This window comes from Octopus bimaculoides, chromosome 4, assembly GCF_001194135.2.
Source record: "Octopus bimaculoides isolate UCB-OBI-ISO-001 chromosome 4, ASM119413v2, whole genome shotgun sequence".
NCBI classification, from domain to species: domain Eukaryota; kingdom Metazoa; phylum Mollusca; class Cephalopoda; order Octopoda; family Octopodidae; genus Octopus; species Octopus bimaculoides.
The window spans coordinates 119,823,109-119,841,763 of NC_068984.1; the positions used below are offsets into that span (position 1 = coordinate 119,823,109).

Genomic DNA, 18,655 nt, shown 5'->3' on the forward strand with positions numbered 1-18,655 from the left:
ATATATATATATATATATATATATATATATATATATACTTTTACTTGTTTTAGTCATTTGACTGCAGCCATGCTGGAGCACCACCTTCAGGAGTTTTTTTTAGTCAAACAAAGCAATGCAATTACTTCTTTCTTTTTTAAGCCTGGTACTTATTCTATTGGTCATTTTGCTGAACTGCTAATTTATGGGGATGTAAACATATGAACACCAGTTGTCAAGCAGTTATGGGGTACAAGCATAGACACAAAATGTGCATGCACATAATACACACACACATATGGTAGGCTTCTTTCAGTTTCCATCTACCAAATTCATTCGAAAGGCTTTGATTGATCTGAGGCTAAAGTAGAAGACTCTTGCCTAAGGTGCCAGGCAGTGTGACTAAACCCAGAGCTCTGTGGTTGGGAAGCAAATTTCTTGCCATACACCTCCACCTGCAACTATGCATTTATATTTATATGTTTATAAACACACACACACACACAGAGGCATAACTGTGTAATAAAGAATTTCACTTTGTAACCATGTGGCTTTGAGTTCAGTCTCATTGAGTGGCAACTTGGGTAAGTATATACCATAGCCCCAGATTGACCAAAACCTTGTGAGCAAATTCAGTTTGTAGAAATTGAAAAGAAGCCCATTGTATGTGTGTGCGTGTACACATTTATACACACACACACACACATTTACACATACACCATGTGTCTATATGAGAGGACCTCTCAAGGTTAATACTTTAGTATTTGGTGTTCTAACAAGACATCCACGTTAAGTTTGATATAAAGATTGCCTTTTGGTACTAATACTGGTTAATGTTCTGAACATTAATCTCTTGGTTCTTATATCAGTAGCCATCTATGTATGGGTATACACATGCAAATATATTTATTTATATATGTTTGTATAACTATATTTTATGCGTGTTAATATTCATGAAACATCTATGTAACTAACAAAATTATGAAGATTAATATATATATATATATATATTATTGTGTCTGGGGAGAATCATTCATAATTAACACACTTACTGGTTCGATTTCACTCATTTACTTATTTAAAAAAAAATTTTCATTGCTTCTTGCAATCTCTTCAATAGTCATTGACTCTGTCTGTTATCAGAACTGCATTCTTTTTGCTTGTCTGTTGTGTGTGTCAGTGTGCATATACACATACATACTGACACATGCACATGCACACAAACAAACAAAAAGAACACACCTCTGATAACAGACAGAGTTAATGACTATTGAAGAGGTTGCAAGAAGCAATGAAAATTTTAGAAAAAATAAATAAGTGGAAATCAAACCGGTGAGTGTGTTAATTAATAAGCCATTAAAACAGAATGACTTTCCCCAGACACAATAAAATATGCTTTAATAGCCTTGTTGATGTGGGTTAAATTCCAATAAAAGAGCCCCTGTTTCTTAGCTAACAAAGCTCTGATTAATTTTCCAACACTACCTCCATCTCTAGAGCTGAGTGAGCTTCATCAAGTACCTGTGGTACCTATTTACAACCAAGTAGACTGGTTGGCTCATTACAGTGATGGTGACAGTATACTTAGTATACTTAGTCACTTTGGTAATCTGGTGTGCTGTCCATGAACCAAACAGCAAATTCATTTGTACTATTAAAAATATCTGTATTATCACTTTCTTTCTTCTTTACATTCTCTTTCCCCCCCCCCCCCTGTCTGTAGCAGTAGTAGGCCTCCTTCAACTGGAAACAGTTAACTACATGTGTGTGTCTCAGAGCTGCACGTCTGTTCCGTGTTTCCAAGTACTGATAAGGACAGTTTGCAAATGGCAGTCTGTGTTAGAGTAGCTGCAGCTGGAAGTGGTATCACTACTTGAATACTAACTATTCTTGCTTCAGCTAACAGTTTCAGTTTTCTTCTTCCAATCTCTGAAGTTTCTTCTCTCTTTCAATTAATTTTTTTTATTCTGAGTTTTTTTTTATTCAAGTTAGATCAGATATAAGTTATTCTCTCTCAAGTCTTTGTACTTTGTGAGGGAGTATGGCCTAAAGATTAGGGTGTTGCACTCATGATTGTAAGATTGTGGTTTCAATTCCTAGACTGGGTAGTGCATTTTGTTCTTGAGTAAAACGCTTCATTTCATGTTGCGTCAGTCCACTTACTTGTGAATAAGTAACCCTGCAATGGACTGGCATTTCATTCAGAGGAAATGTTATGAGCCTGGTCAGTTATTTACCATGGAAACCAGTAACAGCCAGCAGACTAAGGTGACACTGGTCATGCTTCAAGAACCCTGCAAAGAATTCTTGCAGTTCCAAGCAATGCTGATCTTTGTAGGTGTTCTTCCTTTACATTTATACCAATCATTTTGAGCCATGTTCGTAGCTGAGTGCTGATACTTCCAAGTGCACCAATTACTGTTGGTACCACGTCTACTCTCCTCACTGACCACAACCTTTGTATTTCTTGCTTCAAATTGTCATATTTGTTAATTTTTTTCTTCTTCCTTCTCTTTGATCCTGTCGTCACCAGGACATGCTATGTCGATTATCATGCATGTTCTTTCTTCTTTATTCACCACAACAATGTCTGGTTTCTGATGTCTGGTCACGTGATTGCTTTGAATCATTGCATCCCACAGGATTTTGCAATTTTTATTCTTGGTGACTCCTTCTGGGGTTTGCTCATACCACGTTTTTGCTCTTTGTAGACTGTGTTTTCCACAGAGCTCCCAATGGATCATTCTTGCCACATTCTCATTGTTATAATAATAATAATAATAATAATAATAATAATAATAATAATTATTATTATTATCATTATTAATAATAATAGTAGTAGTAGTTACCTTACTCTCTTCAGGAGTTAATAGCAATAATCTATATTGTTCATTTCCAGTTTTACTTTGCTTACATTATCAGATTTTACAGGAAGTTAATATGTTTGCTGTTCTGTTTTTATATAAACTTTATATCTAATTTATGTAATTTTCTCTTTTTTTTCAATATTTATAATTAAAATAATAATATTGTCAAGAATTAAGTAGGTTTGAAATTATCTACTTCCATAGAAGTTTGCTTGATGTTATCAATTATCAGCTAAGCGGTAATTAACTTTATGATTGATGTTAATTATGATAGGATTTTAATTATCAAATGGTTGTTGAGCAACAGCAAAATTTTGCAGACTAATAATAGCAGTATATAATTAGATGCACTTCTTACTCCATACATATACATGAAATGCTGAGGGGACAGTTGTTCAGATGCTGATACCATCATTATGATGTATTTATATGGCTGAGGTAGTTGAGCTTTCAACAACCTAATCCATGTCTATTTGTGAATTTAAGGTTTTGGTTTACAGTAGTGGTTCTCAAACCTGCATAGCTCAGTGCTCTCTTTCACCAAATGCCCACTCTCCATGTTTTGCAACCCACAACCCTCCAAACTCCAAGCACCGGAATATTTTAATTAAATTAATTTTGCATAGTAGTTTACTGTAAAGTAGTTGGCATTAGGAAAAGCATCCAGCTGTAGAAACCAAGAAATGAGACTGGAATCTAGTGCAGCTCACCTACTTGCCAGCTCTGGTCAAAACCATCCAACCTGGTTTCTTGGTTTCTACAGCTGGATGCCCTTCCTAATGCCAATTACTTTACAGTGTGATCATCATAAGGTTGTGTGTTTGATACCTGGTGGTGTGTCATGTCTTTGAGGAAGATACTTTATTTCATGTTGCTCCAGTCCAATCAGCTGGCAAAAATGAATTGTACCTGTAGTTTAAAGTGACATCCTTGTCACATTCTGTGTCATCTTGAATTTCCCTGAGAACTACATTAAGGGAATGCATGTCTGTGGAGTGCTCAGCCACTTGCACATTAATTGATTAAATCAACTGGAACACTCAGCATATCTAACTGACAGAGTGTTAGTTATAGGCAAGAAGGGAAAATCTAGAGGGAGAATGTTAAGGGATGGAAGAGCATGAAGAGAAAATGGTTAATTCAGAGGTGGAGGTGGAATGGACACTATAGCTGATGGAAAGAGTAGAGACTAGCGAATCAGGAGATCCTAAATGAAGATGGTATAAGACTAGCCAACTCAGAGCTGTTTCTTCTGTAGGAATGGTAAAGGATGCAGAATTACCTCTGCTTGTGACAGTCTGGAATTCATTCAACTTAATGCTAGGGAAACTGAAAATAATCATTGGCTGTTAAAAATACAAATATATGAAATGATAAAGCACCGTTGACCAGATACTATTGTGGTAGAAAAAGAGATGTGGTATTTATCCCAGACAGTCACAATATATTCAGCAAAGAGCATAGAAAAAAATTTGAGAATTTGGGACCTTTGATCAGAAACTTTAAGAATGTAGAATATAGAAAGTGAAGCTGTACCAATAGTAATTGGTGCTCTTGGCTCTGTTCCCAACAAGCTGACACACATCAATGAAATAAATATAATACCTAATAATTGTAACCTTACAAAAATTGGCACTGCTTGGAGCTGCCAACATTCTGTGAAAGGTACACTTTTTTGAGGTCATATCATTTGATGGAGAGTACTAAATATGTACTTGGTTAATGTTTGAAGCTGTGCTGAAGGAAGAAAGGAATAATAATTCTTTCTAACATAGGCACAAAGCATGACATTAAGGGGACAATGTTATCAATGCCACCAATCTCATGTCGACACAAGGCCTGAAATTTGGGGGAAGGGTTTAAGTTGATTACATTGACCGCAGTGCATAACTGGTACTTATTTAATCAACCCTGAAAGGATGAAAGGCAAAGTAGACCTTGGCGGAATTTGAACTCAGAATGCAGTGGTGGGCGAAATACTATTAAGCATTTAATAATAATAATAATAATAATAATAATAATAATAATAATAATAGTAATAATAATAACAATCCTTTCTACCGTAGGAACAAGGCCTAGAATTTTGGGGAAGGGGGCTAGTCGATTACATTGACCCCAGCAATCAACTGGTACCTATTTCATCGTCCCTGAAAAGATGAAAGGCAAAGTTGACCTTGGTGGAATTTGGACTCAGAACATCTTTAAGATGGATGAAATGCTGCTAAGCATTTTGCCTGGCATGATAACAATTCTACCAGCTTGCCATCTTAATAATAATAATAATAGTGGTTTCAAATTTTGGCACAAAGCCAGGAATTTTGGAGGAGGGTGCTAGTTGATTACACTGACTCCAGTGTTCAACTGGTACTTAATTTATTAACCCCTGAAAGGATGAAAGGCAAAGCCAACCTCAGCAGAATTTTAACCTAGAACATGGAGACAGATGAAATGCTGCGAAACATTTTGCCTGTTGTGATAACAATTCTGCCAGCTTGCTGCCTTATTAATAATAATAATAATAATAATGATAATGGTTTCAAAGTTTGGTGGGGGCAAGTTAAGTAAATCACATCAACCCCAGTATTTGACTGGTACTTTATTTTATTAATACCAAAAGAATGAAAGACAAATTTGACTGCCAGAATTTAAATTCAGAACTACCAGCTACCCACCTAATGATAATAATAATATAAATAAATAACTATTTCTGATTTGGGTGCAAAGCCAATAATTTTAGGAGGAGGGGTTAATCGCTACCATCAACTCCAGCATTTGATGAGTGGTTCATTTTATTGGCCTCAGAGTGATGGAAGGCAAAGTTGATCTCTTCAGGATTTGAACTCAGACTATAAAATGTTGAAACAAATACTTCAAGGTATTTAGTTAGATGCTCTAATGATTTTGCCAGCCCACCACCTTAAACTAGAACTTCATTTATCAACCCCAGAAGGACGAAGGGCAAAGTTTACCTCAATGATACTTGTGTAAGTGTTAAAAGTTTTTGACCATTAAGATTTATTACGAAAATAAAATAAAAACAAAACCTTTGGCAAAATCAATCATTGAAAGTGATTGATTAATTACTATTCATATATATTAACTGACTCATTTCTATTGCTAGAGATTAAAGACCAAATCAATTTTGGAGTTCCTCTCTACACTATAAAGTCAATTAGAAATCTTATGAGTTTTCTAGTTTATTTAATTAATTTTTCTGTTATACTTAATGTCAAGTCAGATGTGAGATGCTCTTCATAGCACATGTATACAAATAGATTGCTTGCCATTCTATAGAATATGGACAAATGAAAAATCCAGAAGCTTTCCTTTCCTACTTCTTGTCAGTCAAAAAGATCATTGATCAGAATGGGGATATGGAAATTACCTCCTATTTGTGTGTGTGTGTGTGTGTGTGTGTGTGTGTGTGTGTGTGTGCGCGTGCGTGCCTGCGTGCGTGCATGTATATATGTATGTACATCTTTTTATATATGTATATATATATGTGTGTGTGTGTGTGTGTGTGTATGTGTGTGTATGTATATATATATATATGTGTGTGTGTGTCTATGTATGTATGTCTTTATGTATATCTATATATATATATGTATGTATATATCTATTCATATATATATATACATATGTATATCCCCTTCTCTCTCTCTCTCTATGTGTATATATATATATATATATATATATATATATATATACACACATAAATGCATATAGAGAACTTATAATGATGGTAACTTTCCAATTCTTATAAATGAATCCCCTTTTGGCAACAAAAGAAATCATTATACATTTATAAATATTATTAATATTAATCTATAAATATTATTCTGTTATGTAACACAGTAACTGTGGAACAAAGCAAAATTGAATGCATAAACTATTATGCACACAGCATTTATATTATTTGCAAGACAAATATCAAAGACCTAATTGATTATGTTATAATTGATTATAGATATAATATTCGTATTATTTATATGACAATTGACTGATAAATAAATATTTTAAATTAACTATGATTTTATACACACACACACACACACATGCACACACACACACACACGCACACACACACACGCGTGTGTGTGCATATATATATATATATATATATATATATATATATATATATATATATATATATAGATATATATATATATATAACTGTCTGTCTGTCTGTCTGTCTGTCTGTCTATCTATCTATCTATCTATCTATCTATCTATCCATCTATCTGTCTATCTACATTCTTTTACTGGCTTTAATCATTGGACTGCAGCCTCACCAGGGCATCACTTTCAAAGCTTTAGTTTATCATATCAGCACTTATTTTTAAGTACTGTACTTATATTATCAAGTTCTATTTATCAAACTGTTAAGCTCTGGGACAAACAGAAGCACTGGTTTTTAAGTCATGCATATGTGAACAAACACACATGTATTTGTCTGTGTCTATACATATATATGTGCTTATGTATGTATGTGTGTGTGGGTGTGTGTATGTGTGTGTGTACATATATATTTATATATAAATTTGTGTTGCAAGATTTTGATGCGAAGTCATGTGTTGAAACAGATATTGTATTTTGGGATGGTCATTTTTTTTTTCCCTAATAAACACACACTATAAATTCATTCTTGCCTCATTTATTACTGTTCTTATCCTAACTCTTGTCCAGAATCTTTCGTCACACATCTGTGACTTCCTCAGTGACACTTTCCGTTTTTGTGTGTGCTCTTGCCCTGCTTATTCCATCCTGTTCTTCTGTGATGTGTATCCTTATATGCACATGCATCACGTCTGTTTGTGTGTGTGTGTGATTGTTCTTAGTAGCACTATGTCCCTTCCCTCAGTCCTGTCCCCTACTCTGTTGCTGCTGCTGCTGCTCTTGAACCCAACTTTATGTACTGTTCTTGTAACTCAGTGTGTTTGTGTGTTCACCTATGCTGCTGCCATTGTGGTAGATGTTGTTGTTACCATTGATGTTAGTTGTATTGTTGATATTGTTGTGGCCATCTGTGAAGTTACTGTGTGTGTGTTTGTGTGTGTACATTGGTTTGCTTTCTATGTTGTTTGTATCCGTGCCCTTATACAGTTTTTTTCTTTAATGTCTCTAATTTGTTAATATTTATCATAGGTATGATAACTGTAAGGTTAGGCATATAGCTTACGATGTACTGAGGGACAGTGCAGAAGCAGAACAACTACTTACATTAGAGGGACAGCATGCAGCATGACAACTAAAGACTAAAGACTGAAGAGAGAAAAAGTAAAAAAAAAAACAGCGTAATACACCTACAATAGACATATATGCACATACCTGGCAGTGAACTAGCATACCTTTTTAGAAAAACACTAGATAAGGTCAATCTACAGATTAAAGTAGTAGAAAGTCCTGGTGCCCCTATAAAATCCTTGATCTGTAGAACATATCCCTTCAATAGGAGAACAATTGTATTGTGTGTAGGATGAACCCACAAGTTAACTGTAAGGTTAGGAATGTGGTGTATAGCTTATGATGTAGTGAGGAATGGTGCAGAAGCATGGCAATTACTTACATTGGAGAGACAGCCTGCAGCATAGGAGAGCGTATAGGTGAACATTGGTGAGAGCTCAAAGAAGAGAAAGGCTCATCAGTGCTCTACCAACATGCTCAAATAGAACATAGAGACTCAGTCAAAAGCATAGAGGTTAAAATATCATCAATGCATAGAACTGACATGACACTTAGACAGATCACAGAGGCTACACACATAGCAATAAACAGACTGAGCCTCAACAGAAAACATGAAGGGAACAGTAACACCCACCACCACACCACACAACATGATGACTAAAGACTAAAGACTGAAGGGAGAAAAAGAAACAAAACAGATACACACATTGGCCGACCTTAGGCTATAGTTAAAGATGCTTGATGAAGGTGCCAAGCAATGGGACTAACCTCCCCCAAAATCCACACATGTTTTTATGTACATTACTGATTAATATCATTAAATATTTATTGACATTTAAAATGTTTCCCTTTTCAGTTTTGGACGAAAGAAATATCCTGCCATGTACTGGTACTCCATAGAAAACAAGAATGCTCGAAAACGTGTAAGTATACCATGCCATACGTACAGGGTGTATGGACTAAATTTGGCAGTTTGCTTAAATTAAAAGAAAACACAATATCCCATCCAAAAATAAAAGTATTTTGAAAAATCTAAAAAGTATCAACTAGATTATGGCCTTGAGGTAGCTGTCCTCAGCTTCCACCATAGCAACAAGAGAACTCCAGAACCTGGTGCATACATCTCTCACTATGTGAAGATCTTTGAACACCTTGAGCTTGGCCACTAATTTGGTCTTGGTGTTGCAGGTAGAGTGGTTCATGTCTTTCTCGATTGTGCCCCACACATAGTAATACATGGTATTACAATGGGGTAATTAAGAGGCCTGAAATTGTGGGTGTTGATGTCATCAAGTGGTTCTCTTTGGCTTTCGCTGTCAGAATTTGTCTCTTATTCCTCTTGTATGAGTGGTAGTGAAGGTCCTCACTCAAGACCAGCTTCATTTGTGGTGACTCTAACACCCTTTCCTCTTGCCAAAGCCCAGATTCCCTTATTCAGATCTTCCATCACCTTGTCTTGCAGTTGTTGGAAGAACTCCAGCATGTGAATGCAGTCAGAACACCTGCTGTGTCTCTTCCTGCTGCCCATTGCAGCTATCCATGTCATGTCTTACAGTGTTCACAGAATATGGAGCAACAGTGATGATATCAACATGTTAACACTTGACATGAATCAACATGATATAGGTAACTCTTTTCCAATATTTAGATGGCTTCCAGTTCTCCATATCAAATAACTTTTTTCAACAACTAATCTTTATGATCTCCAATGCTGTTGACTATTCAACAATATATCAAGCTGGTCATGAAAAATGGAGACATAAACAAATCATCAAATTTAGTCCAAACATCTTGTATTTTGATTAAAGTGTTTCTTGAGGTTTTTGCTGAACAGCCCCTTTACCAGTTCACCATCCTGATTTTTGTTTATTATCATCATCATTATCATTATTTTAATGTTCACTTTCCATGGGTCACAGAATTTGTTGATGTAGATTTTCTCTGGCCAGATGCTCTTCCTCTTGCCAACATTATTTCCCTATGGCCTGATGTATTTTCATGGGAGACTTGAAACAATGGACACTGCTTTTATGATGCTGATGCTTGTTGGTAACTATTTCATGATGTCAAGACAAAGAAACACAAAAAGATCACACACACACTTGATAGGTTTCCTTCAGTTTCCACCTACCAAATCCACTCACAAGGCTTTGGTCACTTCAGGGCTGTAGTAGGAGACAATTGCTCAAAGTGCCATGTAGCAGAACTGAGCCTAAAGCTGCACTGCCATACCTACATCCACATAGTCACATAAGGGAAAAGCTAGTCTTGTATCCTACAAAGTTTATTACATACCATTAACAGCCTTATATTAAATAAACATTATTGTCCTGAAAATCAACATTATAGACAATAAATCTAGCAAAATTGCAAATAATGAATTTCCTATTAGAATTAATTAGTTAATGGATTCTGAAATTTCCCAGGTTAAGAATTGAGAAATTAGAAAGCTAGACGATGGAGCTAGGTTAGATAGTAACAGATTTTACCATAAGATTACATAAATCTTGGTAGGAGTTAGTTATAGTTGAAATTAGTATTATTGCTATCATTATAAATGAAGTAAAGCACAGTTCGTGACTAACTCTTTCTTGCTTTGTGTCTTTGAAATAATTTGTTATTATCCTACATAATGTCTATAGGGGATTTGTTTTGTCAGTTTTAGATTTTCTTCTAATTAATGTCAATTGTCTTTGTTGTTGTTGCTGGTAGTGGTGGTGGTGCGAGGAATAGAATAAAAATATGTACATGAGGTTAAATTTATTAGTCTATATATTTGAGGAAGAAAAAGTGATATTACACATCCATAAAATACAAACACATGCTGTATATTTGTCATGACTTTCTCTATGAATTTTTTTATTGTAGTTACACACACACACACACACACACACACACACATACACACACACACACCTGCCTATAAATACACACACACACATACATATGCATATATGCAATCTATATATCTATATATATATATATCTGTCTGTCTGTTTATCTGTATACATATTCATACATGCATGTATGTATATACGTACATACATGCATACATGAAATGTTTAAAAAGTATTCCATGAAATCAAAAGATATGGAAAAATAATAATAAAAAGGAGAAAATATGCCATTCCTTTTACATCTGCAGTTAATTAATTCCAAAGCATATTATATTACAACCAAATCATTTCAGAATACAATAATGTCTATTGAAAGATAGATTATCTTAGTCAAATTATTTCAAAATACATTATTACATATTGCAAAATTATCATATGAAATCCAATATACATTACTATATTTCACAATTACATATTGCAAAGTGCATTTTTATATTCAAGTCACTTCAAAGTGCCTTAAAGACTGCAAATATATGATTACATACAGGTTTCACTTCTTATAAAAGATATTCATTGCCATCTATGAATGTAATGGTTTGCTACAGGTTCTCATTTAATATATAGTGTGTCTACCAGAAGTAACCTTGTTGCAAACTCATAAAGACATAAGGAATGTAATATTATATACATTAGTAGACCCAAATTAAGTAGGGGATGTAAATTTTTGTACTTCATTCAAATATTAATGGGAAAAATATTTCATATTTATTAAAAAATGAATTAAAAATAAAGTGTCAGTTTTTAGTTAAAAATTAAAATTTGGTTTATATTTTGCAATAACACATTGGTACAATGAGAAAAGTTTAAAATGTGTTTGTCAAGTTCCTGCACATCTATCTAAATACTATCTTATTCTAATTTTCATAGTTTTTCACATCTTGTATTTGTTGGTGAACAGTCACACATTTTCAAAGTGGCATGTCTGTGTGGCTAATCTAATTCTTGCCATACCCATTGTTTGTGATGACAAAAATTAAATTTGCTGAAAGAGATGTGAAGCTATTTCATATTTAAAAAAATTTCCTCATTTTGAAGCAGAATTTGGAGACATATATAAATATATGAATACAAATTCCACAATTTAACCTTTTGAGAATTATATTGACCAAACAGGCATGTCACTTAAAAATGTATAACAGTTTAGCAGCAACAAATACGGATCTGGACACTATATATATATATATATATATATATATATTTAGGCACAGGCATAGCTATGTGGTTTAGAAGTTTACTCTCAAACCATATAATTTTGGGTTCATTCCATCTGTGTGACACCTTAGGTAAGTGTCTTCTACTACTGAATGTCACACACACACACACACACACACACACACACACACACATTATATTTATATAAGTATATATTTGTAAATAGTAAGGGATTACTCCAAACATTTACTGGCTTTCAGATAGGTATTCAAAATAAGATATTCAACTGTTAATCTATAAATCCAGTAATATTCTCATAAGATAAGAATTTAGAGATATATCCGGTGCAGTTGAAACATGTGTAGGTCTATTTAAAGATGTATATGTACAAAAAGAATTAAAGGTAATACTATGCAACTTAATTCTTCTTCTTCTTCTTCTTGACTGGGCTGCGTGTTGTGTTTTTGAGCAAGACACTTTATTTCACGTTGCTCCAGTTCACTCAGCTGTAGAAATGAGTTGCGACGTCACAGGTGCCAAGCTGTATGACCTTTGCCTTTCCCTTGGATAACACTGGTGGTGGGGAGAAGGGAGGCTGGTATGCATGGGTAACTGCTGGTCTTCCATAAACAACCTTGCCTGGACTTGTGCCTGAAAGGGTAACTTTCTAGGTACAATCCCATGGTCAGTCATAACCGAAGTGGGGGGGTCTCAATATATATATATATATATATATATATATATATATATAGTTTCTAATTTTGAAGGTAGCAGATAGTAAGGGAGCTATTTAGTTACATTCTTAAAAGTGTATTTTCAGTATCATTAAAAGCAAGCTTATATGGATGTATAAGCTGACACAGATTTTTGTAGATACAGAAATGTGGCTAAGTGTATAATTTTGAAGGGAGAGTACAATTATAATGATTGTGTTTGTTTAAATAGGAAAAAAGCAATTATTGTATGCCACTTCACAGTATTGATTCTTATTGCATATTTGTGATGGTCTTCACTGCACTAAATTAATCTTGTTGCATGTGGCAGTCATGCATGAAAAATGCAAGCAACACCAGTCAGTAGTTGGTTGGAAATATAAATGATTATTCTTGAAATAATCCCTCAACCATGATATGAAGGCATGGAAAATCCCTTGTCCAAGAAAAACCCTATTATAGCATATGGTTAATGAATGAAGGTGTATGGCCTAGTGGTTAGGGTGTTGTGCTCATAATCATAAAATAATGGCTTCAATTCTAGGACTGGGCAGTGAATTGTGTTTTTTGAGCAAAATCACTTCATTTTATGTTGCTCATTCACTCAGCTGTAAATGAGTTTCAGCAATAATTAGGAAGTTAAATCTTGCAATGGACCGGCATCTCTTTCATGGGGATTGTTGTCATTTATATGCTATAGAAACTGAATTAATCCCCAGCTTATGAATCCAGGGGATCATGACAGACCTAAGTAATAGATAAATAGTTCACCAGCTAAAGTTACTCTGAAATCCTTTTTTTTTATTCTGACCAAACTAGTGGTAATATTCAGTCATATCTTTCACCATGCTGAGTCATCTTTGATCAACTCTCCCACTTTTTCTCTGTCCACCTCACTATGACTTGAAATATTTCTAACTAATTTAACCCATTAGCATTCAGATTTCTTTGTCAAGTGTATTACTTATCTATTCACATTGTTTTGAATTAATCTTGCATTGTCTTGTAGTGTCAATATATCGATGATGTGAATATGTTTTTCGAAGACATTGAAGGGGAGGTGTGAGAGGTTGGATCTGGTCAGTTGTAGCATAAAATGTATAGAATATTGGGGCTGGTTATGACTAGTTTAAATACTAAAGGGTTAAGGCAGTGAGCTGGCAGAAGAGTTAGCACACTGGGTAAAATGCTTAGCGGTATATTGTCTGTATTTAGGTTGCGTTCAAATTCTGCTGAGGTCGACTTTGCCTGTCATCATTTTGGGGTTGATAAAATAAGTATCGATTCAATATTGGGGTTAACGTAATCAACTTGTTCCTACCTTCAAAATTGCTGGCCTTGTGCTAAGATATAAAACTAATATTTCTAATAACTGCCAATCCCTCCCCTCGACTGGCTCCTGTGCTGGTGGCACATAAAAAACACCATCCGAACATGGTCGATACCAGTGCTGCCTAACTGGCTCCCATGCCAGTGGCATGTAAAAAGCACCCAGTACACTCTCAGAATTGTTGGCATTAGGAAGGGCATCCAGCTGTAGAAACATTGCCAGATCAGATTGGAGCCCGGTGCAGCATGCCAGCCCAGTGAAACTGTCCAACCCATGCCAGCATGGACAAAGGACGTTAAATGATGATGATGATATATTCACACATATATACACTCATATCCAAATTTACGGGATGGATTAGATAAACATGGAATCCCTTTACAACAATGTAACCTTCATTTGACTAAGGTATCTTTGGCCTGATGAGTAGCTAGCGGATTACTCCTCATTTGGGTAATTACTATTCCTGAGGTTCTGCTAGTTAAGAAACATATGTATCCTGGATTTTTTTCTACTCCATCCCCTAAATTTGGATTTTTATTTGCATACTGCTAACTGTGAACTATAAAATAACTGTTTTCTGCTTATCAAGCTTCGGTATGGGAAAAATTTACAACCTTCTGTGTCAATAAACCACTATTGTTCCTGAAAGTTGTGTTTTTATACCTTCTACAGACTGCTTGAAGCTCACTAACTTCCTATACCTGGATCCTTGGATCTTACCTTTACATATTACTACACACACACAAACACACATGTGCATGCATCCATACCCATGTGAGCACGGAAGGCAGACATTAGACAATGCTGCTGCTGCTGATGATGATATATATGTATATACAGGGTGTCCACAAAGTCTGGGTACATGGGGATTGACACATACTTTAAGAAATTATTATTTCTTATATTTAATTGTTTATGTTATGATTTTATTTACACCATGTACCCACATGGGGATTGACACATACTTTAAGAAATTATTATTTCTTATATTTAATTGTTTATGTTACGATTTTATTTACTCCCTGTACCCAGACTTTGTGGACACTCTGTATATATATATATATATATATATATATATATATATATATATACATACACACACATGCATAAATCCTTATATGCAACCTACTTGCATGCATGCATACATACATGCATGCATACATACATGCACATATGTTTCCATTTTTTTCTGCTTCTCTATATGTATTCTGGAGATAATCATTATGTTCTATTTTCATTTATCTTTCCAATTTCAGTATGGTGGACGTCTTGAGTTAGTGGAAATGGTAACATTTATAAACGAACAAACTAATATTAATAGACAGCCAGGTGGAGAGCTAGAAGAAACGGTAATTTTGTTTTTTCATCCATCTTCTTTATATATTATCAAACTCACTCAGCACTCTACATATCTCTAAAGAATTCTCTCAATTTTTTCGATTGTTTAAATGGAACTTTCTGGATTGATAATCAAATTATTCAAAATTAGTTATGTCTGTCTGTCTGGTTAGCTGTCTGTTTGCCATTCTGGCTGCATATCACTCTCTCTATCTCTTTTGGTAAATTTTATTAAATTGGTAACAAAGTTATTTGAAATTAGTTCTACCTTTCTTTTTTAATCCTTTGAAACCTTCATATTAAGAAATAACTACCCTTCTACTGCTGCTGCTGTTTGATTAAATTTAGAGACCCTTGATTGTATGGGACTGTCACTAGACATTCACTCAACTGTGTCAGCCAAAAATATTGTCACATTGACATTAACACATCGAAGTAGCAGGGAACTTAATAAAATTTCTAAGCCTAAACATGTGATTATCTTCTGCCTATCAAATTGTACCCTAAACAGATACTAATTTGAGCCATGTTCCCACTAAAAAAATGAGGGAATTTTTGAACTCCAGTAAGAAGAAAGACAGTTGCAGCATAGTCCTACATCTTTCTTTCTAACTTAACTTTTGAAAATCAGAAAAATCTGTGAAACCAGTTAAGCCTTTAAAAGTAAGCCATTTAAAGGACCCCCAAGGTATTCTCAACTTTTTTTCTGCCTGTGTGGAAGTGTGGAATAAAATAACTTTGTTTTCTCTCTTACTCTCTCTCTCTCCCTCAGTTGTAAGTAGCTTGCTTACCAACCACATGGTTCCGGGTTCAGTCCCACTGCATGGCACCTTGGGCAAGTGTCTACTACTATAGCCTCAGGCCGATCAAAGCCTTGTGAGTGGATTTGGTAGACGGAAACTGAAAGAAGCGCATCGTGTACTCGATGACTGGTCACCGCAACAGTGGAGCACTAACAGCATTGTCGAGCGTGTTCATTGCTAGAGCAGCTGTCTGGCTTCTGTGCTAGTGGCCCGTAAATAGCACCATTAGAGCATAATCATTACTAGTGTTGCCTTCTAGCACTTGTGCTGGTGGCATGTTAGAAAATCATTCGTGTGAGGTCGTTGCCAGTGCCACTGGACTGGCTCCCGTGTAGGTGGCACGTAAAAAACACCTTTTGAGCGTGGCTGTTGCCAGTACCATGTGACTGGTCCTCATGCCGGTGGCACGTAAAAGCACCTACTACACTCTTGGAGTGGTTGGCATTAGGAAGGGCATCCAGCTGTAGAAACTTTGCCAGATCAGATTGGAGCCTGGTGCAGCCTTCTGGCTTGCCAGTCCTCTGTCAAATCGTCCAACCCATGCTAGCATGGAAAGCGGACGTTAAACGATGATGATGATGATGATGATGATGATGATATATATATGTATATGTTTGTGTGTCAGTGTTTGTCCCCACCAAATCGCTTCACAACCAATGATGGTGTGTTTACATCCCTGTAACTTAGCAGTTTGGCAAAAGAGACCGATAGAATAAGTACTAGGCTTACAAAGAATAAGTCCTGGGGTCGATTTGCTCGACTAAAGACAGTGCTCCAGCATGGCCACAGTCCAATGACTGAAACAAGTAAAAGAATATATATAAATGTAAGATCCAGGGATTGAGGTGTAGGAAGAAAGTTAGCTTCAAGCAACCTGTAGTAAATATAAAGCAACTTTCAGGTACAATAGTGCGTTAGTGAGATGGAAGGATGTGGATTTTTTTCCTGTTGAAGAACGATAAACTGAAAAAGTACTTTTTATATTTCATAAAAGGTGACCAGAGTTACCAGGTGTGTGAATAAGAATACAAGAGTTATGGAATGGCATAGATAACATCCAGGCTACATATGTTTCATCACGAATGGAACCTCAGAAGTGGTAAATATCCAGGTGAGGTGTATACCGCAGGCTACTCTTTAGGCCAACAATATATTGATTAAATGAAAGTTTGCATTGCCGCAAGGAGGTACATGTTAACGTATGGAAGATCCAATTGGTTGAATCTCCCATGCGTTAACATGTACCTCCTTGCGGCAACGTAAACTTTCATTTAATCATGATATCCTTGGCCTAAAGAATAGCCTGCCGTATACACCTCATCTGGATATTAACCACTTCTGAGGTTCTGCTCATGGTCAAACATATGTAACCTGGATCTTATCTATGCCATTCCATAACTCTTGTACGTATATATATATATATATATATATATATATATATATATATATATATATATATATATATATATATATATATATATAGATAGATAGTTAGATATGTGTGTGTGCTTGTATTCCCACCACTTGACAATCAGTGTTGGTTTGTTTGCATCCCTGTAACCTAGCAGTTCGGTAAAAAAAGATCTATAGAATAAGTACCAAACTTAAAATAAGTATCGGGGTTGATTTGTTTTAACTAAAATTCCTCAAGGTGGTACCCCGGCATGGCTGCAATCCAATATCTGAAGTGTGTAAGAGAATGAAAGAATGGAACAGCATAACAAAGTGTACCAGTGCTTATGAGTGTAATTGTATATTCATGTTGTCTCACACTGAATAATGATATCCATTAATTTACCGATTCTATATTTTCAGCTATTGGAGTCATGTCAGATTACATTGAAACCATTTAACTATATTCCTTACCATTTCCTTTTTTGACAAAGAGGTTTTTAGACAGTTACATTAGCAGACATTCTAAACATGTTTGTAAAACAATATAATAAATAGGTATGGCAGAAAATGATAGAAAATACTGAAGAAAACTACCATTTTTACGTCCACCACCAGTAAAAGTAATAATAATAATGATGATGATGATGATGATGATGATGATGATAATAATAATAATGATAAAAAAACGAAAATAACAACCCTAAAAAATATATTGTAGCCATGTCATTTTAATAATGAATGAAAGGATGGGGTATTTAATCTATATGAAAACTGTTTCAGACGAAATACTTAAGCTGTTTATCAATCCGTATGCATGAAAGTGGAACCGATCAATGAATAAATAAATTTCTGAGAGGCAAATAAAACAAAAGAATAAATAGAAGACAGACTGACTGACAGGTAGACAGACAGACAGATAGATAGATAGATAGATAGAAATAAATGGAGAGTCAAAATGAGTAGGAGAAAGAAAAGTGTGTGTGTGGGTATATAT

General features: G+C 35.0%; 1 protein-coding gene across 1 annotated transcript in view; it reads left to right on the top strand.

The window, feature by feature from the left end:
• LOC106876925 (uncharacterized) overlaps positions 1 to 18,655 on the top strand; it is a 243,266-nt gene that overhangs the window by 92,787 nt on the left and 131,824 nt on the right. Inside the window, exons 7-8 of the mRNA XM_014925678.2 lie at positions 8,887 to 8,953; positions 15,382 to 15,474. Of these exons, the coding sequence (XP_014781164.1) occupies positions 8,887 to 8,953; positions 15,382 to 15,474 (160 nt within the window). The remainder of the gene's footprint in view (positions 1 to 8,886; positions 8,954 to 15,381; positions 15,475 to 18,655) is intronic.